At 64.4% G+C, this 25,828-nt stretch overlaps 2 protein-coding genes across 3 annotated transcripts; one reads left to right on the forward strand and one right to left on the reverse strand.

Moving 5' to 3' along the window:
• Positions 1-1,188: 1,188 nt before the first annotated feature.
• SPTB (spectrin beta, erythrocytic) lies at positions 1,189-19,693 on the forward strand. Of its 2 annotated transcripts, none has more exons than XM_063158434.1 (36): positions 1,189-1,206; positions 4,533-4,730; positions 4,805-4,956; positions 5,133-5,306; positions 5,407-5,498; positions 5,581-5,661; positions 5,754-5,869; positions 6,069-6,181; positions 6,261-6,448; positions 6,530-6,647; positions 6,993-7,151; positions 7,235-7,537; positions 7,687-7,837; positions 7,929-8,796; positions 8,879-9,016; positions 9,106-9,865; positions 9,951-10,153; positions 10,237-10,327; positions 10,402-10,548; positions 11,063-11,326; positions 11,459-11,674; positions 11,762-11,851; positions 11,943-12,218; positions 12,559-12,689; positions 12,939-13,143; positions 13,229-13,603; positions 13,744-13,988; positions 14,069-14,207; positions 14,281-14,365; positions 14,461-14,657; positions 14,743-14,852; positions 15,114-15,195; positions 17,816-17,985; positions 18,064-18,237; positions 18,309-18,351; positions 18,814-19,693. In XM_063158434.1, exons 2-36 carry the CDS (start codon positions 4,583-4,585, stop codon positions 18,982-18,984), a joined length of 6,975 nt encoding a protein of 2,324 aa, XP_063014504.1. In that variant the 5' UTR covers positions 1,189-1,206; positions 4,533-4,582; the 3' UTR covers positions 18,985-19,693. The 2 variants fall into 2 exon arrangements, with proteins under 2 accessions (XP_063014504.1, XP_063014503.1); XM_063158433.1 differs by lacking the exon at positions 1,189-1,206 and adding an exon at positions 3,526-3,614.
• On the reverse strand, positions 19,652-25,343 carry PLEKHG3 (pleckstrin homology and RhoGEF domain containing G3). The gene is made up of 15 exons (XM_063158446.1): positions 24,964-25,343; positions 24,776-24,876; positions 24,610-24,679; positions 24,480-24,526; positions 24,242-24,392; positions 23,916-24,050; positions 23,626-23,808; positions 23,302-23,394; positions 23,133-23,219; positions 22,987-23,020; positions 22,795-22,902; positions 22,446-22,649; positions 22,322-22,329; positions 22,052-22,237; positions 19,652-21,801 (listed from the first exon to the last, which is right to left on the reverse strand). The coding sequence occupies exons 1-15, from the start codon at positions 25,237-25,239 to the stop codon at positions 20,242-20,244; spliced, it is 3,243 nt and encodes a 1,080-aa protein (XP_063014516.1). The 5' UTR covers positions 25,240-25,343; the 3' UTR covers positions 19,652-20,241.
• Positions 25,344-25,828: the final 485 nt, after the last annotated feature.

The following is a 25,828-nucleotide window of genomic DNA, read 5'->3' on the forward strand; positions in this document are numbered from 1 at the left end:
CTTGAGGCAATGGGCGCGGCCTAAGGGGCCGTGGGGCTGCTTGGGGCAACCGGCAATAACCGGGGGGGGGGTCTGGGATAGTCGGGCACCCAGGGCTAGTGGGGGGCACCTGGAGCTACCTGAGTGCACCCAAGGCTGTTGGGGGACACCTAGAGAGACCTGGGGAGCACCGGGGCTAGCGAAGGGCACCCAGGGCTAGCTGGGAGCTGCCTGGGATTAGCTGGGAGCTATCCAGCGCGAGTGGGAGACCCCGGGAAGTACCTGGGGGCCATCCATGGCTAGTGGGAGACAGAGACACTCAGGACTAGCTGGGCGACAGTCAGGACCAACTGTGGGGTGTTGAAAATTGGCTGGGGGCCGCTCTGGATTAGTGGGAAACACCCAGGGCCAGGTGCGGGGTGCCTGTCACTAGCTGGGGGGCATCCGGGGATAGTGGGGGACACCAAGGGCTGATTGTAGGGCGGCTTGGGCTAGCTGGGGGTCATCCAGGGCTAGCTGGGCACTGCCTGCGTTAGATGGAGGGCACCACGACTAGCTGGGGGACATCCAGGGCGGCTGGGGGCCACCCAGGACAAATTAGGGGGTGCCTGGGAGGAGCTGCAGGACACAGAGATCTAACTAGGGGGTGCCTGGGACGAGTTGGGGAACTCACACGGCTGCGGGAGGACACCTAGGGCTAGCTGAGGGGTGCCTGGGACTAGCTGGGGGGCATCCAGGGCCAGCGGGGGACACGTGGGCTGGCCGCAGGGGATAGCCGGGGACCCCCGCCGCTGTCGGCGGGGCGCTGCGCCTCTCCGCAGCCCGCAGGTGCCGGCACCGCCGGTGCTGCTGCCAAGGATGCTGCCGCCAACGGTGCTGCCGCTGCCGGTGCTGCCGGTGTCGGTGCTGCTGGTGCTGCTGCCGGTGCCGGTGGCGCTGGCGGCCGGGGGGCGCCGCTGTGCTGCATTGCGGGGCGGGCGGCCCGTCCCCGTCCCCGTCCCTGCGCCCATCCCCGTCCCCGCCCGCCCGGTCGGCTCGGCCCGGCCCTCTCGGGGGGAGCGGGGCTATCGGGGCCGGGCAGCGCCGCCGGCTCCGGGTAGGAATGTCCCTGCGCGCCCAGATAATGTTATTTATATCGCGGTGCAGGGCGGCTCCGCTCCCCCCGCCCCGCTCCCGCACCGGCCCCGCCGCCGCCGCCGCCGCTCGCCCGCCCGCCGCCCCGCGCAGGTGAGAGAGACCCCGCGGCACCGGGATGCGCCGCTCCGGGGAGCACGGGAGGGACCGGGGGACAGCGGGAGGCGCCGCTCCCGGGGGACATGCGGGGGGGGGCGCCGGCAGGCGCTGCCCGCCCCGGGGATACCGGGGTGGGGGGGGGTGCGGCACCGAACACCGGGCGCGGAACTGGGGGGGGGACGGTGGGCACGGAGGAAAGTTTGGTGGCGACGGTGAAGAGCCCTCCGGGGAGCCTGAGCCCCCTTTTCGCCCGCGGCGGGGGGTCTGCTGTCATCCCGTGTCCCTCGGGGCTGCTCTCGGGAAGGACGGGGCGGGCGAGTGGCGGTGACTTTCTAGGGACACCCTGTGGACAGCCCGGGGACAGTGTGGGGACACCCTGGGGACACTTTTCCTGGGGCGCCATCCCCTGGAGGGCTCCCCACACTAGTCCTTGGTGCTCCCAGCACTGTTGGGACACGGTGGAAAAGCCGAGTCCTGAGGGTCTTGGTGGGAAACATCACCCAACCCACTTTGTCCCCCAGTTTTTAGCAACTGGGCTAACTGGAGGGTTACTGGGAAGGGTTTTTGGGGTGCCATGCCCTTGGTCCCCCTTGTCCTGTGCCAGGAGGATGCTCACGAGTGGGCATTGGGCTGGGGGAATTCTTACCCTCACCCCAATGACCCAGGGGTCCCCCAGGCCTGATTTCCCAGCTTTTCCCTTTATAAATCTCCAGCTCCCAAACCAGGAGATTGGGGTGCCCTGAAAGACAGTGGCAAGCACAGGAGACCCAGAAAACCCTGCTGGGTGCCAGCATGGCCCCCCACGGGGTATTTGATAGCTGTCATGTGGTTTTGGGGCACTCTCTGGTGGTTTTGGGGTGCAGGGGGGGGCAGCTCCCCTAGAAGGGACTGGGGCTCAGCTAGCGCCGTGCGCAGGGGAGGCCTATTTATAGCCAAAAATGTCTGTGGAGTGTCAGCACGTGTGCGTGTCACCAGCTTGGGTGACATGGGACAGTCCTGGCACGGCCGGCATGTGGCCCTGGGGAAGCCCAAATTCTGCTGGCGGGTGGGAGTGTGGCTGGGGAGCCCTGGCCGGGGCAGGGCAGTGCTGCCGGAGGAGCCGTGCCGTGCCTTTCCATGCCTGGGTGCCCCGTGCTGTGCCACGCGGCCGTGCCGAGAGGGACCATCTGCTCCCGGGCCTGGCCCCGCGCCCGGCAGGCAGGGGGCTGCTGGGGGGCTGGGGGATGCCCCCCAGATCCTGCCCCTTCCCAACCGGAGCAGGGCTGCTTGTGTACGTGGAGGAGATACCAAATCCAAAGTGTTTTGGTGGAGTGGAGCAATAGGGACACACCAGGCTCTGGGTGGCAGTGATGGGGCAAAATTTTGGGGTGTTTTGGGGGATTCTGATGAGTTTCTTCTGTGCACTGGAAATGGGCTTGCTGGCAGCATGCTGTGGCTGTGAGGGTTGAGCCAGGGAATGGGTTTGAGGGTGCCATAAGTGCCAGGTGCCAAACGCTGCCCCAGCCGCCCTTGGGGTGTGGGGGGACATTCTCTATGCCCGGTGGGGGGACCGTGGTGGTGGCACGGTGCCAGCCCCTCACCGGGAAGTGCTGATTCACCGAGGCGAGCCGCTGGCCGGGGAAGGCGACGCTGCCCGGGCCATGGCCGCAGGATGCTGGCGGTGAGGCCGGCATGCTGGCATTCCCAGCTTTCCGCACGCTGAGCGGCAGGAATGACAATTCCCGGGTGGCGGGCGCTGGTGGCGGCGTGGCTGTGGCAGGGAGGGATGCTCGGAAGGCGCCGGTGTGGTGGAGGGAGATTTAAAGGGTGGGTGAGCGCCCGCGCTCGGAATGCTCCCATGGGCCTGATGTGGCTCCCTTCGGCGTCATCTCCTCCTCCTCCTCTTCCTCCTCCTCCTCCTCTTTCTCCTCCTTGGATGCTCGCAGCCATGGCCCCGCTGCTGTGTTGTCGGGGGCACCGTCAGAACTGGTCTCTCCTGCAGAGACCAGACACAACTTAGCACACCCAAACTGCTGGCAGTCCCTGAAGTTTTGGGGACAAAATCCCCAGATTTGTCCCCAAAATCCCAGAAGGCTTTCCTGCCAGGGCGAGCTGGGTGCTCTGGCAGAGGCACGGAGTCATGGCATGAGGGGCTGCCCTCCTGCCTGCTCTGGCACACATCTGCATGGCCCTGCACCCATGCGAGTGCCTGTCGTGTGTGTCCCATGCACACTCTGGTGTGTTCTTGCATGTCCTTGCTCTGGCATACAAACTCTGGCACATTTCTACTTGTCCTTGTTCACCTGTGCACGCTCTGGCATGTCCCTGTGTGTCCTTGCTCACAGGCGCACTCTGTCACACTTCTGTATGCCCTCGTTCACATGTGGATGCTGTGACAAGTCCCTGCGTGTCCTGGCTCACAGGTACACACTCTGCCACCCTTCTCCGTGCCCTCCCTTGCACTTGCACACTCTGGTGTGCTCCCGAGTGTCCTTGCTGTGCTGCCCACACTCCTGCACGCTCCTCCATGTCCTTGCACGCTCCCAGTGCCTCCAGGTCCAAGCCAAGGCCCTGCCTGTGGTGCCCTGATTAGGGTGCGGAGTTGGGGTGTGGCACAGCCTGGGCCACCCCGATAACCCTGCCAGGGGGGACATGGGGGTTGCCCGGGGCATCCGAGGGGGAGCTGGGGGCCCATGGGTTGTCACAGCTCACGGGGACAGCAGGGATTTGGGGCACACGGGGTTCCCCCTGGCACCCACTACTGAGGGCTCTGGGCAGCTCTGGGTTGCAGGAGAGGTCCTGGACATGCTGCTGGCTGTAGGGAGCCCCAGCTCATCTCCTCGCACCCCTCAGGGGCCCCAGCAGCCACCGACAGCTGCTCAGAGGCATTTTTAGATACCAGCCATGTCCTATCTGTGTCTCAAATGTCCCCGGGGGTGGGTGCCCCCCCCTGCCGGCAGCTGTCAACCACTTTCTGCCACCAGTGCTGGTGAAGCCCCTGTGTGGTACAGGGGTCGGGGTGGGAGTGAGCAGCAGCTACTTCCCTGGGGGCATCCAAGGATTGGGGGGACACCTCTGGGGACCTGGGCTGGAGTTTCAGCTGAGCAGAGGGACCTGGGTGGGGACTCAGCTCTGTAAATAGCCATTAGCAGAGCTCGGCAGGGCTCAGCATGGTGGTCCTGGAGAGGGCAGCTGCCAGGTGCCCCCCCAACACCTGGGTGGGGCGAGGCTAAATCCCTCTGAGCAGCTTATCCCGAGGCTCTGAGCCGCAAATCCCCACGTGCCGCAGGGCCAGTGAGCCACCGCGGCCGCACTGATGCTCACGGTCCCGCTGTCCCCAGGGGCCTCTCACCGGTAGCCAACGGCCACCGGGCCAGGGCACACTGGGACCATGACCTCGGCCAATGACTACGAGCAGCTGGAGCTGCAGCAGCACTACAGCCGCATCAACGTCCGCTGGGACGCGTCCGACGATGAGCTGGACAACGACAACAGCTCCGCGCGGCTCTTCGAGCGCTCCCGCATCAAAGCCCTGGCAGGTGGGTGGCAGGTCCCCTCGGTCCCACCTGGGTTGTCCCCACCGTCGGTGACCCCATGCCTGCTGTCCCTCCAGACGAGCGGGAGGCCGTGCAGAAGAAAACCTTCACCAAGTGGGTGAACTCGCACCTGGCTCGTGTCACCTGCCGCATCTCAGACCTCTACATGGACCTCCGGGACGGACGGGTGCTCATCAAGCTGCTGGAAGTGCTGTCAGGAGAGCTTCTGGTAGGAATCCCATCCAGCTGGAGACCCTGGGACCTGTGGCCTGCCATGGCATGCTACACCATTCCTCTTGGTGTTGGCCAAGGGTTGGGGTGGCAGCATGGGTGTGGGGGTGTGCCTGGGCAGGGCTTGGGGTGCCTGGTGTGGGAGGGAGCGTGCTGAGCACTGTCATGCCCCAGCCCAAGCCCACCAAGGGCCGGATGCGGATCCACTGCCTGGAGAACGTGGACAAGGCGCTGCAGTTCCTGAAGGAGCAGCGGGTGCACCTGGAGAACATGGGCTCCCACGATATCGTGGATGGCAACCACCGCCTTGTTCTTGGCCTCATCTGGACCATCATCCTCCGCTTCCAGGTGAGGACAGGGCATCCCTCTGCTCCACACCTCATTCCCAGATGGGAGCCATCCTCCATGGAACTGCTGTTCCAACCCCAGAATGTCCTTTGGCCCCCAGATCCAGGACATCATCGTGGAGACACAGGAGGGCCGGGAGACACGCTCTGCCAGGGATGCACTGCTGCTCTGGTGCCAGATGAAGACAGCAGGGTAGGTGGTGGGACCCTCACGTGACCGTGTCAGGGTCTGTGAGTGTCCAGAGAGTGACAGTGACACCCTGTCCCCATCGCAGGTACCCCCATGTGAATGTCACCAACTTCACCTCGAGCTGGAAGGACGGGCTGGCCTTCAATGCCCTCATCCACAGGCACAGGTAGGTGGCACAGCAGCAGGCACTGGGGTGGGAGTGGCACCGAGAGATGTCCCACAGGTGTGTCACCGCTGTCTCGTGCCCTCTGTCCCCAGGCCTGAGCTGGTTGACTTCCAAAACCTTACCAAATCCAATGCCCGGCACAACCTGGAGCATGCGTTCAGCGTGGCAGAGCGGCACCTGGGCATCACCCCTCTCCTCGACCCCGAAGGTGAGGCAATTGCTGCCAGTCCTCCTTCCTCAGTTTCTCCTGTGACATTCCGAGGCTCCAGAGCCTGGAGCACAGAGAGGTTCCCAATACATGGAAGGAGGGCCTGGGTGGGCACAGGAGGGACCTCATGAGGCTGTGGTGGCCTGTGAAGTGGGTTGAGGTTGGGTCAGGAGTGACACCTCTCACTCGCACCGGGCAGATGTGTTCACGGAGAACCCCGATGAGAAGTCCATCATCACCTATGTGGTGGCCTTCTACCACTACTTCTCCAAGATGAAGGTGCTGGAGGTGGAGGGACGGCGCCTGGGCAAGGTAGGGAATGGCATTGAAGTGGTCAGGGGTGTTCTCTTGGGGTGCCAGCCCCTCATGCTCACCCCTGGTCCCGCCACAGGTCATCGAGCACGCCAAGGAGACGGAGCGGATGATTGAGGGCTATGGGGGGCTGGCGTCCGACCTGCTCACGTGGATTGAGCAGACCATTGCCTCCCTCAACAGCCGCAGCTTCGCCAACTCCCTGGCTGGGGTGCAGCACCAGCTGCAAGCCTTCAGCACCTACCGCACCGTGGAGAAGCCCCCCAAGTAAGGGCCCCCTGCTCCCCATGCTCACCCGGTAGTGTGGGGCACCCAAGGGTGCGCAACACTGAGCTCTCTCTCGGGCAGGTTTCAGGAGAAGGGCAACCTGGAGGTGCTGCTCTTCACCATCCAGTCACGGATGAGGGCCAACAACCAGCGTGTCTACACCCCACACGAGGGGCGCCTGGTCTCTGACATCAACCGGGTACGGGCTCCATCGGCTGTGGTAGCTGGGGGCTGTCTCCTGGGGTCGGGTCAGGTCCATCTCCTGGGGGAAACTGAACTCCTCTCCTGGGGAGACTGGGTCCATCCCTGAGTAGTTCAGGTACTTGGGCAGGCTGGGATGGGTCCCAGAGCAGGTTAAGTCCATCTCTTGAGGCAGTTCAGGTCCATACCAGGACATGCTGGATCCATACTGGGACAGGACTGATCCATCCCATGGCAGGCTGTGTTCCTCCACCTGGGGGTCACCAGCAGAACAAGACACGGGTGGGTGGGAGGATGTGGGATATGGAGGATGTGCCACCTGTCCAGTGCTGCCTTCCTCCAGGCCTGGGAGCAGCTGGAGAAAGCGGAGCATGAGCGGGAGCTGGCGCTGCGCAACGAGCTGATCCGTCAGGAGAAGCTGGAGCAGCTGGCACGGCGCTTCGACCGCAAAGCAGCCATGCGGGAGGCCTGGCTGAGTGAGAACCAGCGCCTGGTGGCCCAGGTGAGGAGGGGCACCACCCATCCCAGGGACCCTCTGCCCTGGGGAGCTCACCAGAGCCTTACCATGGGCTTTGTGCTGGGCAGGACAACTTTGGGCAGGACCTGGCGGCGGTGGAAGCGGCCAAGAAGAAGCACGAGGCCATTGAGACAGACACAGCTGCCTACAGAGAGAGGGTGCAAGCCATCGAGGCAGTGGCCAGGGAACTGGAGCTGGAGGGCTACCATGACATCCAGCGCATCAACGGGCGGAAGGACAACATCCTGCGGCTCTGGGAGCAGCTCCTGGAGCTGCTGGCTGCCCGGCGCCAGCGCCTGGAGATGAACCTCACCCTGCAGCACCTATTCCAGGAGATGCTCCATTGCATCGACTGGATGGATGAGGTCAAGGTGAGCTGTGGGCATTGAGTGTCACCATGGGTGAGGTATCTTTGTCCCACCAGGTGTTGGTGGGAGCTCACCAAGGAGGGAGATGAGATGTCGGGGTGCTGGTGCTGAGTTTTCGGTGTCAGTAGGTAATAGCTGAGGGTCTCCTGCAGGTGAAACTGGCATCTCCTGAATCTGGGAAGCACCTTCTGGAAGCAGAGGAGCTTCTGCAGACCCACCGTCTGCTGGAGGCCGACATGGCTATACAGGCAGAGAAGACCCGGGCCATCAGCGCTGCCGCCCTCCGCTTTGCTGACGCTGAGGGTAGGTGTGCCAGGACACCCCTGCATCCCTGGCGTGGCAAAGGGAAAGCAGGACACTGTCCTGACGAGCACTCACCCTGCTCCCTGCCCAGGCTATCGTCCCTGTGACCCCAAAGTCATCCGGGACCGCGTGAGCCACCTGGAGATGTGCCGGCGAGAGCTGCAGGTACTGGCGGCGCGGAGGAGAGCCTTGCTGGAGCAATCCCGCTCCCTCTGGACCTGCCTGTGGGAGCTAGACGAGGCAGAGAGCTGGATCAAGGAGCAGGAGCAGCTCTACTCCTCCCTGGACTTCGGGAAGGACCTGCCGGGCGTGCTGCTGCTCCAGCGCCGGCACGCTGCCTTCGAGGCCGAGCTGCGGAGCCGGGGCGGGCGGCTGGAGCAGACGCTGGCGGTGGCCGAGGGGCTGGCGGCCGCGGGCCGGGCGGCCGAGCAGCTGCGGGAGCGGGGGGCGGCCGTGCGGGCGCTGTGGGCGCAGCTGGAAGAGCTGGCGGCGTTCCGACGGCGCGGCCTGCGGGAGTCCGAGGGCTTCTTCCAGTTCCAGGCCGAGGTGGAGGAGTTGGCGGAGGGGCTGCAGGATGCCCGCCGGCGGGCGGCCGCCGAGGAGCTGGGCCAGGATGAATCCCGCACCCTCGTCCTGCTGCGGCAGCACCAGGAGCTGCTGGACGAGCTGGCGGCCGCCCGGGAGCAGCTGGACAGGCTGGCTCAGCAGGCTGAGGGCTTCCCGCCGGAGCTGCGCGCCGGCCCCGAGGCGCAGAGCCGGCTGGCGGCCCTGAGGGAGCTGCACGCCGAGGCGGCCGCGCTGGCTGAGCGCCGCGGCCGCCAGCTGCAGGATGCCCTGAACCTCTACACTGTTTTCGGGGAGAGCGACGCCTGCCATCTCTGGATGGGCTCCAAGGAGACCTGGCTGGCGGAGCTGGAGGTGCCGCAGGCGCTGGAGGACCTGGACGTGACGCAGCGCAGGTAGGAAGGAGCCCCCGCCGTGGCGGTGCTGCCGTGCCCTGTCCTGAGTTGCTGCTCGTTCTAAGCCTGGACGTTCCCACAGGCTGGACGGGCTGGAGCAAGACATGGCCACCGTGGCTTCCCAGATCGCCGCGGTCAACCAGGCCGCCGACGGGCTCCTGGCTAGCGGGCACCCCCGGAGCCCCCAAGTCCGGCAGTGCCGGGACCAGCTCAACGAGAGGTACGGTGCCGGTGGTGGCGGTGGTGGCGGGGCAGGCGGGTGACACGGTGTCGGTGCATTCTCCGCCATCCCCCGCCTCTGTCCCGCAGGTGGGGCCGGTTCCGGGAGCTGGTGTCAGAGCGCCGGAGGGCGGTGGGCTCGGCGCTGCGCCTCCTCAACTACAACCTGGAGTCCGAGGAGACCCAGAAATGGCTGCGGAGCAAAGCCCGAGCAGTGGAGGCCACGGCCGAGCTGGGCCGTGACCTGGCCGGCGTCCTGGCCACCCAGCGCAAGCTCTACGGCATCGAGCGGGAGCTGGCTGTGGCCCAGGACCGCCTGGCCGCCCTGCGCTCCCAAGCCGAGCGCCTGGCCGAGGAGCGGCCCGAGGCGGCCACCGAGGTGGCCCAGAAGCTGGCCATGGCCACCTCGGCCTGGGACGAGCTGCAGACGGCCCTGGCAGAGCGCGCAGCGTCCCTGGGGGAAGCCGGGCAGCTCCGGAGTTTCCTGCAGGACCTGGATGACTTCCAGGCGTGGCTCTTCGGCGCTCAGAAAGCCGTGGCGGCCGTCGATGAGGTGCCGGCGTCGCTGGGGGAGGCAGAGGAGATGCTGCAGCGGCACGAAGCGGCCCGGCGCGATGCTGAGGAGCATGCGGGAGCCTTCGCCGCCTTGGTGGAGGCGGGGGAGCGGGTGCTGGGGGGACAGACGGACCCCGAATACGAGGGGCTGCGGCAGCGCCTGGGCGGCGTGAAGGATGGCTGGACTGCCCTGGGCAAGATGGCAGAGGCTCGGAAGCGCTTCCTCACCCAGTGCCGCAACTTCCAGGAGTTCCTTCGCGACACCAAGCAGGCGGAGATCCTCCTCACCAAGCAGGTGGGTGCTCAAGCGATGTCCTTTGGGTCTCACAGGCATCCTAAAAACAGGTGATCATGCACTGATCCCTTGCTGTGCCCCTCAGGAGTACACGCTGTCCCACCTGGAGCTGCCCTCCACGCTGGAGGGCTCGGCTGCTGCCCTGCACCGCTTCCAGAACTTTCGTGCTGGTGTGGAGAGCAATGCCAAGAAGGTCCCAGAGGTGGTGGTTGGTGGCACCAAGCTGGTGGCTGAGGAGAACATCTTTGCTGAGAAGATCTCTGAGAAGTGCCGAAGTCTCCAGGAGCGGTGAGTCCGGCACAGGGCTGGTGGATGGGTGGGCAGTGTGTGGGCAGCGGGGCTGATGCTGCACATCCATGGTTCCCTGCTAGGCATGGAGCTGTCATGGACAAGGTGGAGGAGGCAGCGGGTTTGATGCAGGACAACCACGACCTACAGACCTTCCTGCAGAGCTGCCGTGAGGTAGGAATGCAGCATGGCTGGTGGCATCCCTGGGGGATCCCCACCGGCTGAGCACTGACACCCCCTCTCTTCAGTTTGATGCCTGGGTGGATGAGAAGATGCTGATGGCTCAGGATGTCTCCTATGGAGAAGCCCGTGGTCTCCACAGCAAGTGGCAGAAGCACCAGGCATTCATGGCTGAGCTGGCACCCAACCAGAGCTGGCTGGAAAAGATTGAGGCGGTGGGTGCCAGCACTGTGATCGAGAGGGGGGATGGAGTTGGGGAAGAGTCTGGAGCATGAGGAATTGCTGAGGGAGCTGGGAGGCTTGGCCTGGAGAAAAGGAGGCTCAGGGGGGACCTTCTTGCTCTCTACAACTCCTTGATGGGATGGTGCAGCCAGTTGGGGGTTGGCCTCTTCTCCCAGGAAATAAGGGAAAGGATAAAAGGAAACAACCTCAAGTTGCACAGGGGAGATTTTGATTGGGTATCAGGAAAAATTTCTTCAGGGAAAGGGTTGTGCAGCCCTGGCACATTCTGCCCATAGTGGTGGTAGAATCCCCATACCTGGCGGGATTTAAAAGCTGTGTGGACATGGCATCTGGGGACATGGGTTACTGGTGGCCTTGGCAGTTCTGGGAGAATGGTTGGACTCGTTGTGCTGAGAGGTTCCATGACTCTGGAATGCTCTCAGCCTGCTGCATGGGTGAGATGTGCCCGTGCCGCAGTGACCACCCCGCTCTGTGCTGCTGCCGCAGGAGGGGACGGAGCTGGCCGGGCGCAAGCCGCAGTACGGCGCGACGGTGGCGCAGCGGCTGCAGGAGCTGCGGCGGCGCTGGGCCGAGCTGCGCGGCGCGGCCGAGGACAAGGGCCGGCAGCTGTTCGAGGCCGAGCGCGCGGCGCTGTACGCCCGGAGCTACGGGGAGCTGGAGAGCTGGCTGGGGCGGGCGCAGGAGGAGCTGCGCCATGCTGAGAAGGTCAAGGACCTCACCGCCACCAACCTGCTGCTGAAGAGGTTGACGGTGGGTACTGGCACCTCACAGGGTCCTTTGGGAAGGGGCGGGAGGTCCAAGATGATGGAGTTTGTTCCCAAATGGGACTGGGGTTCTCCATCTTGGCTCAGATCCCTAACTCACATGGATTTGCCCCACTAGAGACTGGAAGAGCAAGTGAGAACATGGATGAAGGAGCTGGAGGAACTGGGGTGGCAGGGCACCCCTGGTACTGGGGATGTGCCAGATACCACGAGGCAGGAGCAGATGCTCCGGCAGCGAGTCCTTGAGCTGCTGGAGCCACTGGAGAGGAAGAGGAAGGAGTTGGAGACTGCCAAGGCCATGTACCAGCTGGGGAGGGATCTGGAGGATGAGACGGTGAGTGTCCTTGCTGTGGCAGGGGCTTGGGGGGCTGGGGGTACCCATGGGTGCTGCAGGGGGCTCAGTGGGTGCTCCTTCCCACAGCTGTGGGTGCAGGAGCGGCTTTCCCTGGCGAGATCAACAGATCACGGCACTGACCTCGCGAGCGTGCAGCGCCTGACCAAGAGGAATGAGGTGAGCCTGGGTACTGCAGCCACCATTCCGGGTGGTCCCTTGGGATCCATCCCATGGGTGACTCTCACTGTGACTTACCTCCTGCCGGCAGACACTGCAGAAGGAGCTGGCGGGCCATGCCCCCCGCCTGGGCGAGGTGCTGAGCCGGGGAGAGGCAGCGGGGAGCGGCGAGGAGCCGGGCCCGGAGCTGGCAGCACAGGCTCAGGAGCTGCGGGCGCTGTGGGAGACGCTGCAGGAGGAGGCGGCCGCCCGGCACCGGCGCCTGCGGGAGGCTGAAGAGGCCCAGCAGTACTACCTGGATGCTGACGAGGCCGAGGCCTGGGTCAGTGAGCAGGAACTCTTCATGGGACCCGAGGAGAAACCAAAGGTGAGGAGTGATTCCATGTGGTGCTCCATGTTTGGGGATCTGTGGTGCACTGGGCCGTGCCTTGCTGGGATGTCCAGTGTTGACCCAGGCGGTGCCACACTGTTCTGCTGAACATCGTCCACATGTGACACGCTGTGGTGTGCCCTGCTCTTATGTGTCGTTCCCATGCCATCACAGCATCCATCCCATTCCATGCCATGCCCCTCTGAGCTCACCGTTGCTCCCTGTGGCACCAGACGGAGCCAGGACATTCCCGTAGGGCAGGCACTGAGTCTAGACCCTAGTCCCTGTCCCCCAGCCATGCTAGGTGCTGATGGCATGGATGTTTTCCATGCCATAGGATGAGGAGAGCTGCTTGATGATGCTGAAGAGACATGTCCGGCAGCTGCGCTCCATTGAGGACTACGGACAAACCATCAAGGAGCTGGCAGGGAGGGCGCAGCAGCTGCTCTCTGCCGGCCACCCTGAGGGGTAGGTGCTACACCACGTGTCCCCTGTCCTTCGTGACAACCCCCTGCCCTCAGAACCGTGTGGGTGCGGGGTTTAGCTGGAGCTCTGGCAGTGTCAGCTGCTCCAGTTGGGCAGGGAGGTGGTCAGAGAGGGATATGGGGAGCACAAAGCGGGTCCTTCACCCTCAACCCCCCCGGATGTCAACACGGGTGGGTTGGGGACATTTTTTCGAGGGTGAGAACTGGGTGTCTGTGTGCCGGGGCCGCGCAGGGAGCAGATCATCCGGCTGCAGGGCCAGGTGGACAAGCACTACGCGGGGCTGAAGGAGGCGGCCGAGGAGCGCCGCCGGCGCCTGGAGAACATGTCCAACCTCTTCCAGCTGAAGCGGGAGGTGGAAGAGCTGGAGCAGTGGATTGCTGAGCGCGATGTGGTTGCTTCCTCCCCAGAGATGGGGCAGGACTTGGACCATGTCATGGTGAGAATGATGCTGTGAATGTGGCAGTAAGTACTGGTGGGTGACTTGAGGGGGGTGACTTGACTCTTCTCTTCCCTTCATGCAGCTCCTGCGAGAGAAGTTTCGTGAGTTCGCGCGGGAGACAGGGAGCGTGGGGCAGGAGCGCGTGGACCGGGTGAACCTGACCATTGAGGACCTCATTGATGCGGGGCACATCGAGGCAGCCACCATAGCTGAGTGGAAGGACGGGCTGAATGAGAGCTGGGCCGACCTTCTGGAGCTGATTGACACCCGCATGCAGCTCCTCGCCGCCTCCCATGACCTCCATAAATACTTCTATGACGGTGCTGAGCTGCTGGCCCTCATCGCCACCCGGCGCCAGGAACTGCCCCAGGATCTGGGCGAGGATGCTGGCACGGTGGAGGCTTTCCACCGCATGCACAACGCCTTTGAGAGGGACCTCCAGCTGCTGGAGGCACAGGTGAGGCTCCAACCTGGCGTGGATGCCAGCACTCAGCATTCTCTGTGGTCTGGTGGAAGGTGTCCCTATCCATAGTGGGAGGCTGGACTCAATGGTCCTTGAGGTCCCTTCCAACCCAGGCCGTTCTGTGGTTCATGCAGGTGCAGCAGTTTCGGGAGACAGCAGCGCGCCTGCAGACCGCCTATGCTGGGGAGAAGGCGGCTGGAATCCAGGAGAAGGAGCAGGAGGTGTCCCGAGCGCTGCAGGAGCTGCTGGAAGCATGCAGCGGGCGCCGGGCACGGCTGACGGACACAGCCGACAAACACCGCTTCTTCAGCATGGCACGGGATCTGCTCTCCTGGATGGAGAGCACTGTCCGGCAGATTGAGACACAGGAGAAACCCAGGTATGGATGGACCCAGCGGGCACCCGGGATGGGGCATGGAACCGATGGCACCACTGACCCTGGCACCTCTGTGTCCTCAGGGATGTCTCCTCGGTGGAGCTGCTGATGAAATACCACCAGGGAATTAAGGCTGAGGTGGATGCTCGAGGCAAGAACTTCACCGACTGCATCGAGCTGGGCAAGAAGCTGCTGCAGCGCAAGCACCAGGACTCACCAGAGGTGAGGAAATCAGGGATGGGGAGTGGTGGGGATGATGCCATCTGGGCCACTCCCTAACAGCATCCCCTCACAGATCAAGGCGAAGCTGGTGGAGCTGGTGGACAAGAGGAAAGCCATGATGGAGACATGGGAGCAGCGCTGGGAGCGGCTGCGGCTGCGTGAGTGCGCTGGGGGTGCCGGGGAGGAGTGTGGCAGTGCCGGGGGTGGCAGGGTCAGTGGTCCAGGGGCTGAGCGCTGCCCATCCCTCCCACAGTGCTGGAGGTGTGCCAGTTCTCCCGCGACGCCTCGGTGGCCGAGTCATGGCTCATGGCTCAGGAGCCCTACCTGGCCAGCAGCGACTACGGGCAGACGGTGGATGCGGTGGAGAAGCTGCTGAAGCGACATGAGGCTTTTGAGAAGTCCTCCGCCACCTGGGAGGAGCGCATTGCTGCCCTCAGGAAGCTGACAACGGTGAGAAAGGCTTGGGATGAGGCCTCTGCCTGCCCTGGCACAGTCTGCCCCCCATCCCTTACCACCTTCACTCCTTGCCTGGCAGCTGGAGCTCCTTGGCGGGCGGTCTCTGCGTGAGGGGCTGGTGCGGGACGGGACGGCGCGCTCCGAAGCTCCCGACTACTGCCTGGATCTGGATGGGGAGCTGGAGGCTGGGTAAGGAATGCCACCATCGTTCCATGTGACCAGGGACACTGTTTCCACATCCCTCTTCTCAAACCATTAAGGATGTTTTGTAGCATTAAGGGGCTTTTTAGCAATTTGCCTTTTCCAAGCAATAAATTGATGCTGATGAAGAGGAGAGATGAAGGTCAAGCCTGACAGGGTTTTCATCCCTTGAGGGGGACAGGGAGCCATCCCCATCCCTATGGGATCATGTCTAGGATGGGGATGCTGACCAGCTGTCTCCCTGTGCAGGTCAGAGGAGGAGGAAGAGGAGGAAAAGAAGGATGTGAGCACACAGGACACTTCTCTGCCCACTACAGATGGACCAGAGCCGGTCAGTTCTTGAGTTTAGCTTTTACCTTCCCCGACGACCAAAAAGGTGTCCCTGCATGCAAAACGTTGTTCCTGCATGCAAAACGTTGTCCCTGCATGCAAAATGTGTCCCTGCATGCAAAAAAGTGTCCCTGCATGTCCCACAGCTCCTAGCACCCCCTGTGACCATGACCTCACTGTGTTGACAGATCCCTGCATTCCCAACCCTCATCTTGTCCTTGCCTTGTGTTGAATAAATGTTGAATGACCCCAAAAAGGCCGGGTGGGCAGAGGGGTACTTCAGGTCCCCTTTGCCCCAAGGGAGTGACATTGGGAGTGGCACCCGTGGTGTATGTGTGTGTCTGGGATCCGTGCAGCAGCTTGAGTTGGAGTGTCTGCCCTGGGGCCACCGTGTCACCCCAAGGGACATCATTGCTCTATGGGACATCAGCACCCTGCGGGACATCACTGGAACCGTGCAGGACATCAGCACCCTGCAGGGAATTTTCACCCTGTGGGTCATTATCACCCTGTGGAGCATCATCACCTCAAGAGACACAGTCACTGTATGGAGCATTGTCACCCTGTGGGACCGTTGTCACTCTACAGGCATCAGCACCCTGTGGGGCATCATTACACCCTGCAGCATTGTCATCCTGCGAGGCAGGCATCGTCGCCCACAGGGCATTGTCACCGTGTGCCAGCCCCTGTGCTCGCTGCCAGCTCTCTGCTCCTCCCACGTGCTCTGCCTGTGCAGGGACACCACGATGGCTCTCTGTGGCTCTGCCTGCTTGGGGACAGGAATCTCTCCTTCTGCCTCTTCTGCCTGCCTAGAGACAAGGGCATCTCCTGGCTCCTCAGGGACCAGGTCACTCCCCCCTGCCCAGGGACAGGATCCTTGAGTGCCTACACGAGAACAAGTCCATTTGTGCCTGATCAGGGATGTGGGGATCTTCTGGCTGCTCAGGGAGAGTGTACCCCTCTGCCTGCTTGGGGACATGGCCATTTTCATCAGCCTGGGGACAGTTGCTCTCTCTGCTTACTGCCAGCCTACTCAGGGACATGGGCATCCTCTTGCTCCTTGGGGACAGGAACCCCTTCTGCCTCTTTTGCCTGCTTGGGGACATGGGCATCTCCTGGCTCCTTGGGGAGCCAGCACAGGGACATGCACATCTTCTGGCTGCTCAGGAACAGGATCCTCTCTGCCTGCTTGGGGACATGGCCACTTTCAACTGTTTGGGGACAGGAGTGCTCTCTGCTTACTGCCAGCCTGCTCGGGAACATGGCCATCTTCTGGATCCCTGGGGACCAGATCACTCTCCCCTGTGGGGACAGGATTCTGGAGAAGCTGCTTAGGAACAAGAACATTTCTGCTGGCTCAGGGAAATGGGCATCTCCTGGGGGACAGGGTCCTGCTCTGCATTCTGGGGGACATGGGAATCTTCTGGCTCCTTGGGGACAGGGTAGTCTTTGCCTGCTCAGGAACACAGACACTTTTCCCTGCTTGGGGACAGAAGCCCCCTCTACCTGGGACATCTCCTGCTGCCCCGGGAACAAGATCACATTCGCCTGCTTGGGGGACAAGGACCCTGACTACATATCTGGGGACAAGATCACTGCCTGCCTGGGGACATGGCCATCTCCTTGGGGACAGGGGGCCTGACCAAGCCCCTCCTGTGGCAACCAGCTGGATAGGCATCCCCTTCGTCAGGCACCACTGATGCCTTGAGATGATGGCACTGATGCCACGGTCCCCAACCAGACTTCTCACTGTCCCCATGTCCCCTGGGCTGACGACAACACTGAGGTGGCTCCCAGGACTGCTCATCTAGCCTTCATCACTCCAAATCTGAGGAGACACTGGCACCAAGACTGGGTGCTGCCAGGGCTGGCTCATGTCCCAGCCTCTCACTAGTGTCCTCCCAGTAGCCACCAGTTTTGTGTACTGGAGCTGGTGGCTTCACTGGCACTGTGCTGAGGGTCCCAGCTGATTGCTGGGGTCTTCCCAGTACCCACCAGTTCCCACATACTGGAGCTGGTGGGGTCACTGGCACTGAGATCTGGGGGTCCTAGGGCTGAACCATGTCCTAGCTGCTCACTGGGGTCCTCCCAGTAGCCACCAATTCCTGCACACTGGAGCTGGACACATGGACACACACACACACACTGACACCACACTGAGTGCCAGGGCTGGATCATGTCCCAGATGCTCACTGGGGTCTTCCCAATAGCCATCAGTTCCCACACACTGCATCTGGTGGGGTCACTGACACTGCATGGAGGGTCCCAGGGCTGGACTCACTGCAGGATCCCAGACACTCAGTGGGGGATCACATCTGGGAAGGGGATGCTGAGCCATCCTCCCAGCAGTCACCAGTTTTCACCTATCAGAACTGGTGGGGTCATTGGCATCCAGCCACTCACTGGGGCCCTCCCAGTAGACACCAGTTCCCACATTTTGGAGCTGGTGATGTCACTGGTCCGGAGACCTGGGGGTGACCTACCCCCAGGCCACCAGACTGAGGTCTATGACCCACTGGTGACAGCAACCTGGGAAGGCACGACACCGACACCTTGCCGCAGGTCTCAGTGGCAGTGGGTGGGTGACACTGCCGCGTAACCGTGCTGTTGCCTTGCAACAGCTGGCACCGAGGACAGGTGACGAGGAGCCGGTGTCACCGACCCCACGGCCACCGCGGGAGGAGCCGGAGGAGCCGGCCACGCTGCCCGCCCGTGTCAGCAGCGTCCAGCTGGAGGGCTACCTCGGCCGCAAGCACGACCTGGAGGCGGCCACCAAGCGCGCGTCCAACCGGTAGGCACGGCAGCGGCGGCGGCGAGCGCGGTGTCCCCGGCGGGGCGGTGTCCCCAGGGTGACACGGTGCTGGTGCAGGTCATGGAGCACGCGGTACTGCGTCCTGCGGGGCGGCCAGCTCGCCTTCTTCAAGGACGCCAAGAGCCGTGCGCTGGGGCTGCCGTGCCAGGGCGAGGAGCCCCTGGGGCTGTGGGACGCCCGCTGCGAGGTGCCCGCAGGCTACAAGAAGAAGAAACACGTCTTCAAGCTCAGGTGAGGGTGCGGCGCCTTGTGGGGTGGCACAGAGGGCATGCGTGGCACTGGTGTCTGTGCTCTGTCCCTAGGCTCAGCAATGGCAGCGAGTGGCTTTTCCATGGCAAAGATGAGGTGAGGGGTGGCCCGGGGGGACACAGGGTGGCTAGTGGATTCCAGGGGGCACGGGGTGGCTGGGGAATGTGGTGGTGGTCAGCAGTGCCCAAGGGCACATGGGTGGTCAGAGAGGCCCAGAGGGACACAGGGTGGCTGGTTGTTCCCAGGGGGACACCAGTGTGGTGCCCAGGGGTATATGGGGTGGCTGTAGTTGTCATGGGGACATGGTGGTGGCCAGCAGTGACCGGGGTACACGGGGATGGCTGGCGGATGTAGTCAGCAGTGGCCAGCCTTGCTCAGAGGGGCAGGGGATGGCCAGGGGTGCCGTGAGGACACAGTGAGAGGCTGGCAGTGCCTGAGGGGACATGGGTGCCTGCGGAAGACTTGAAGCAACTGGCATCACCCGGGGGCCCTGGGTTTGGCTGGGACTCTGTTGGGGGGCCAGGGAAGCCCCCCCCCTAACGACCCCCGTGCCCACAGGAGGAGCTGCAGGCCTGGCTGCAGGGGCTGAGCGCGGCCATCACAGAGTGTCGCGGCAGCCGCGGGAAGGTGCAGAGCCTCCCCCTGCCCATACCCCCGGCCCCCCCTGAAGCCCCCCTGCCCCGCAAGGACAAGGAGAAACGCTTCAGCTTCTTCCCGAAAAAGAAATAAACCCCCTGGATGGCGAGGGGGGGGGAATGACACCCCATGTCACGCCAGCGGGGACACGCGTGTGTGAGGAGACGCGTGTGCAGTGCCTGTACAGGCGCCATCAGGTCCAGAGGGGCACGCGGGGGTCACGCGTGGGCAGGAGCCCCCCACCCCCCCGCCACGAGCACACGTGTCCGTGTGCACAGTGTATATATATATATTTGTATTTATATATATACATACATTTACACGCTTCAGGCACACCCCTGCGTGGAGGCTGCTGCAGGCGCCCCCCAGGCGTGTGCCCCCCGTGCCCATACGTGTCCCTGCACGCACACGTCTGCACACGTGTGTCCCCGCATGCAGGTGCACCCCCGGCCCCCCTCCGCACGCACGGCACAGGTGTGCGCCCCACAGGTGTGCATGGACCCCCCCCAGCACCTGCACGGGGGGCGCGTGGGTGCCCCCCAAAGCCATAACCCCCCCCCACCGCAGCGCGTGGGTGCAGAGGGGGGACCCCCTGGCCCCCGCGGGCACCAACCAAAGAGCGTCAGCCCATGGGGGCCCCTCTCTGGCACTCCCCATCCCCTGCCCCCCCCAGCCGGGGTGGGGGGGCCCCCTGCACCCCACAGCTGGGCCGAGACACCCTGGGGGAGGGGGGGGGTGGAGACCACAGAGGAACTTTGGGTTCAGTTTGGGGTTTTTTTTTCTAATAAAGATGTGAAAGCAAGTGGGGTGCAGTGCTGGGTGCCTGCGGAACATGAGGGGCTGCTGGTACTTGTAGTGGGTTCTTGTGGTGCCCCAGGTCCTGTGGGCAGAGAGAACCGGGGGTGTCCCTTGTCCAGAGCAGGTTGGGAGTCCCCAGGGTGCTCCTTCTGCCAGGTGAGTTCGGGGAGTCCATGGGGTGACCCTTTTCCTGTGGGCTGGGGGGCCATGGGGGGGCCCCTCCTTCCAGGTACATCGGGGTCCATGGGGTGCCCCTTCTCCTGGACAAGCTGGGGGTCCATGGGGTGTTCCTTCTTTCAAGAGGGCTGAGGATCCATGGGGGTGCCCCTTCTCCTGGGCAGACTGGAAGTTCCCAAAGGGTTCCTTTTTCCAAACAGCCTGGAGGGCCATGGGGTGCCCCTTCTTCCAGGTAAGTTGAAGGTCCATTTGGTGCCCCTTCTCCCAGGAAGGTTGAGGATGCATGTGGTGCCCCTTCTCCCAGGAAGGTTGGGGGTCCATGGGGTGCTCCTTCCCTTGGAGTCCACGGGACACCCGTTCTACCCGTTCCTGCCCCTAGCTGGCAGCGTCGAGGGTCTGAAACTTCTGCCGCAGGTCCCTGACGAGGCCGTGGCGCAGCGGCTCGGGGCTGCCGGGGGTCTCGGGGCAGCGCCGCCGGTACTCCTCGGACGCCTGGTAGGCTTTGCAGCGCTCCACCACCGCCTTCAGGCAGATCTTCTCCCGCGTGGTGGGCGAGCGGATCTGCACGTAGGCCGGGGGCTCCGGCAGCCGCTCCAGCACCAGCACCCGCTGCCCCGGGCCCAGAGGGGCTTCGGCAGCCACCCACAGCGCCCCGTCACTGCTGTACCGCGCTGGCGCCGGGCTCGGGGTGTTGGAGCCCCCGTTGGTCTCAGCGCTGCGGCTCCGGGCACCGCCCCGCTCCTTCCCGGCCGGGCGCCCACCGCGGCTGGGACCCTCGGGCGCCGAGCGGCTGCGGCTCACCAGCGGCGGCCGCGGGGCACCGAAACGGGCACGGAGCTCCTGCACATCGGGCCAGGTGAAGGGTTCGGCACCCACAGGGCTCGAGGGGCTGCGGGGGCCGCGTGGGGACGGGGATGCCACCAGCGCCTCGTCCTGCGGCACAGCCAGCGAAGGGGTGCTGGGGGTGGGGTCCCCGTCCTCCTGTGGCGTCAGCGGGGGGCGGCGGGTGCCGGCGCGGCGGCTCTTGATGCGGAGGCTGTACTGCCGTGCCAGCTGGTACACCTTGGTGCCCAGGTGAGGGGGTGTCAGCAGCAGCTGCGGGGGTGGCCCTTGGGGTGACACCGCGGTGCCCACATCATCCTCCTCCAGGATGAGCAGCGGCTCGGGGGGCTGCGCCCCGTTCTCCTGGCACAGCTCTGGTGCCTCGGGCTGGGTGGGGGGCTCAGGGCTCTCGGGGGGCCGCGGGAGCCCATTGAGGCGGCACACGGAGCTCCGCACCAGCCCCTTGGGGATGAAGGAGAGGCTCTCGCGGCGGCGCACCCCGAAGCCGGCATCGCGGTGCTCGGCATGGCCGTAGTAGCTCTTGATCTTGTCGAGGAGCAGGCGGTCCCGGTTGGAGAGCAACGATTCCCGGCGGGCTCTGATGAAGGGCTCGGGAGAGGGGATGGCACTGCGGGACTCCCCGGGCTCCGCGGATTCGAGCGGGGGGCCCCCATCCAGGCTGAGGGTGCTGCCACCATGGCTGGGGGTGCGTCCCAGGGTCCCCTCCAGCGCCAGGCTGCTCCTTCGGGACAAGCTGCTGCCACCGCCGAACCGCTCAGCGATGACGCTGGCCTGGTCCAGCACTGAGGGTGGCAGGATGCTGGCGTCTCCTTCCCCCTCCTCCTCTTCCTCCTCCTCACTGCTCAACACCTGCAAATCCTCCGCAGCGTGCTCCGGTTCCCTGTCCCCGCTGGGCAGCGCCAGGGTCCCCACCAGGGACGGGGATTTGGGGACCTTGGGGTGCTCCCCAGCACTGCTGTTAGGGGTGTGGGTGCTGGGTCCCTGGGCGCTCCCGGGTGGGGGCCGGGGGGTCGCACTGACCTTCTCACAGCTCCCTGGCCCCCAGCTGCTCGGCCGCTTGGGTCCCTCCAGCACCCATGGTTGTTCCCCAGCCTGGGCAAGACAAATGTGGGGAGTCATGAGCTGCGGGGGGCTCACCCAGCTGCTCCGAGCAGGTTAAATCCCAGCCAAGCCATGGGGCCCTGGGAGAGGGCACTGAGAGCAACATGGGGTGTGCCCTGGACTGGAGTGGGATGTCCTGGTAGTGGGGCGGGGTACCCCAGGAGTGATGTGGGAGTGCCCCAGAAGCAATTTGGGGTGCTCTGTGTGCTCTCCCTGGGGTTTGAAGGGCTGGTGTAGGTACCTGCTCCTTCTGGGGCTCCAACAGCAGATCCCTGGACCCTGGCAGCTCCTCCTGGCAGTCCTTGCCCAAAGGCTCCTCTTCCTCCTCCTCCTCTTCCTCTGCCACCATGCTCTCAACCGCTGCCCAGGCTCTGGGGTGCTGGTGTGGTTCCCCCATTTCCAGGAGTGCCCCGTCGCTGCTGGTGTTCTGTGTGGGGGTGAGCGCCAGGCTCAGCACCCCGTGCCAGGGCTGGAGGGACTGGGCACCCCAACCCACCACACCTGGCCTTACCTTCAGCCCTGCCAGCCGGGATAGAGAAAAGCAGAGATTAGTGGAGGGAGCACCCAAAATTCCCCCCATGGCCCCCAACCACCCCTCTGCCCGCCACACCGGTGCCATGGTCGTGCCAGCTCACCTTGCTCGCCCGGGTGCCACAGGTTGTGCTTGGTGGGCTCTGGGGGGAGGGGAGATGACGGTGGCATCACCCCCCTGTCCCCCAACTCCTCAGCACCCTGAGCCCCCTGATCCCGTCCGTTGTCCACACCCGACTGCCTGCGCCCCCCGTGTCCCTGCAGCCGCTCCAGCAGCATCTCCGTGTGCCCCTGGTGCTGGAAGGGCTCTGTGGGAACAGGGACAGGGCACCATCAGCACCCAGTGCCACCCTCCATACGGGCATTGGTGTCACCCAGCCACAGCTGGGCCCTGAAGGGGTGACGGAGGGAACACATGGGACAGGAGGGACACTGGTGACACGTGGCTCTCACCAGACTGCCGGCGTCCCTGGAGTGGCTCGGTGGCAGCGTCACCCAGGGGCTGGCAGGACCAGCTCTTCTTCAGGCGTTCAGGGCTGCAGCGGGGCAGGCGTGGGGGATCTGTGGGGACAGGGAGTGACACCAGGGAAAATGGGGGGTAGCAGTAGGGCAGAGAGGGAATGATAGGGCACTTGTGACACTTACAGAACAGGTCCATCTCCAGGATGGCTTCCTTAGCCTGGGTGGAGGGAGGATGAAGAGAAATGGAGCAAAGGTGGGGTACAGCTGCCTCCCCTTGCTGTGCCAGGAGGTCCCCGGTGTCACTGAGGTTCCCACCCCACCAACCTCACCTTTTGGGGGATGGTGGCATGGTGGTTCTCCAGGATCAGCCGCTTGATGTGGTGAGTCCACATGCGCTTCTCCTCCACACTCTTGGCCTGAGGGGCACAGGGAGGGCGGTGAGGTCAGGCAGGGGGTTCCTGGGTGTCCCAAGGGTGCTCCCACCCCATGCCCCCCTACCTGCAGGCTGTGCTGCTGCTTGCCGTGCTTGTAGTGTGCCAGGCTGAAGCACAGCGAGTCCCTGGTGCTCTCAATCAGCATCAGCGACGAGCACTGCCGGGAGAGGCATCAGCATCCCTGATTCCCACCCCAGCACCCATGGGGGTCCCTGGCACTCACTGGGCTCCCCTGTTCCCAGCATTCCCCAGTTCCCCCAACCCCAGCATTCACTGGGGCTCCTGACACCCACCCTGTCCCTCCATCCCGGGCATCCACAGGAGTCCCTGCCACCCAGTGAGTTCCCCCACCCCGTCACCCTCACAGTCTCCTGTCCTCATCCCGCACCGGGATGTGGCTCTTGTAGACATAGTGGTCCCCACGGCGCTTGGTGATCAGCAGGGCCTTGTCGAAGAGGAAGAGGGCACGGTCGTGGCGCACCCGCTGTGTCCGAAATGTGCCCTCCAGCACCAGCTCCCCGTAGCTCGTCAGGTCTGGCCCCTTCCAGCCCAGCAGCAGTGACTGGATCTCCTGCACAGACACAGGCGCATCAGCACCCCTGCCACAGTGCCCATCTCGTGTCACCTGGTGCCACCCACCATCCCTGTGGTGTCCTCCTGGCATCCCCCGGTGCCCACCTGCTGGCGGATGGCGTGCTCGTGCTTGCGCTTCATGTCATTGATGTACCAGGCCACGCAGGTCATGGTGTCGATGGCCTCCAGCACCAGCTCGTAGTCATCCCCTGCCTTGTGCTCAAAGTGCCTGGCGATCTCCTGGGCACAGCACGTGGCATCAGGACATGGGAATGTGCCATGCCAGGTGCCTGGACTGCTCTAGGCACCCAAGCCGTGTCCCTGTACCACCCCTAGTAGCCAGGCTAGGCCAGCTGCCCACAGCCCCTCCCTGTGTCTCTTCAGCTGTGCCAGGTGCCCATGCTGTGCCATGCTGGGTGGCAGACGCTCACCTGGAGCAGCAGGTGGTACTTGAGGATCCTCTGGACAGGCTTAAGCAGGTAGGCCCCGAGGGGCAGCGCGTGGCGCAGACGCTCCTGGCATTCCCGCAGGAACCGTGCCTGGACCTTGCTCCTCATGCACTCGGTCAGTGCTGCCACCGAGCTGCGGGCAGGGAGGGGGCTCAGATCCCTGCCCACCCGTGTGCCCCCTGCCCACCTCCCTGCTCACCCAGCTGTGCCCCCAACCCACCTGGGGTAGTTGTTGCAGTACTGGGTGTAGATGGCAAATTCCTGGCTCTGCAGGTAAGGGGAACGCAGTGAGAGCCTGGTATGACCACGTGTCCTCCCTGGTGTCCCCACAAGGCTCCCTGTGCCCTTACCCGGGTGACGAAGCACACGGCCACAGCCACGGGGTCATTGGCGCAGCTCTCCAGGTTTTGCAGGAGGGTGCTGGGGGGCACAGAGAGGACAGGGTGACCACAGCCCCCAACACACCCACAGGACAGGGTTACCCCTGTCACCTCCCAGTGGCACCTGCTCCCCCACCTGCTGAGCTCGTAGATGTCCTCGATGTTCCCGAAGAGCGCGCTGACCTGCTCCGGTCGCAGCACTGGCTCCTCCGCATCGATGATCTTGCCCAGGTAACCCTGCCGGGCACCCACGGTGGCACCACTGGACCCCTAGACCCCACACCGTGTCTAGGGGTGTGCCCCCGTGTGCCCCCTGGCACCCACCTCCACGATGCTGCGCAGGTCCCGGGCGTAGGTGCGCTCTGACTCCACGATCTCCTGCACCACGCGGTCCAGGTAGCTGGGCTTGGCCCCGGGACTCCCGAAAGCTGCCAGGGGGTGCCCACTGCGGGCACCGGGCCACCCCCCCGGGGACGCGTTGTTGTTGGCGTTATGGAGCCCCTCGGCCCACGGCTCGGTCCTGGTGCCGGGCGGATCCTCCATGGCACAGCCGGGCTCGGGGCTTAGGGCAGGGCGCTGCGGGCACGCTGGTACCGGCATCCCGGCATCCCCCGGCACCAGTGGGGCACAGGGCGGCTCTGCGGGGAGAACGGTGGGTTAGGGGGTGCGGAGAGCCCACAAATATGGGGGGTGTGTGGCACCAAGGGAGTTCACCCGGACGAAGAGTCCTGATGGCCAAACTCTCTATGCCAAGGGGTGCTGGCATCCCCCGACCCCAAAAGTCCCTGGGTACAAAGTCTCTGCACAGCCCACCAATGCTGAGATTTGGGAGTCCTGCCCCTTCCCATGCCAGACCCGGGGACCGCGCCGGGACCGGGTGCGACGAGCGCCTCTGCCCCCACCCACCGGGGCCGTGCGTCACCGCCGCGCCCGCGGGACACCTTCCAGGTGAGCTCAGCGCCGGCTCGCCCTTCCGGACCACCGGTGCCACCGGGATCCTCCCGCGCCGCCGAAACCGCTCAGTGCCATAAACACGGTTGGGGCGGCCAGAAAACAGCGGCCAGTGGCAAAGCGTGTGGGAGTGTCGAGGACACTGAGCCCGGTCACCGCGGCGGGTGGCCCTGGGGACAGTGACCTTGAGCAGGGCCACGTGCCGCGCCGGCGGCGTGGCCGCCTGAGCCCCCCGGCA

This window comes from Melospiza melodia, chromosome 6 (genome assembly GCF_035770615.1).
Source record: "Melospiza melodia melodia isolate bMelMel2 chromosome 6, bMelMel2.pri, whole genome shotgun sequence".
NCBI lineage: Eukaryota > Metazoa > Chordata > Aves > Passeriformes > Passerellidae > Melospiza > Melospiza melodia.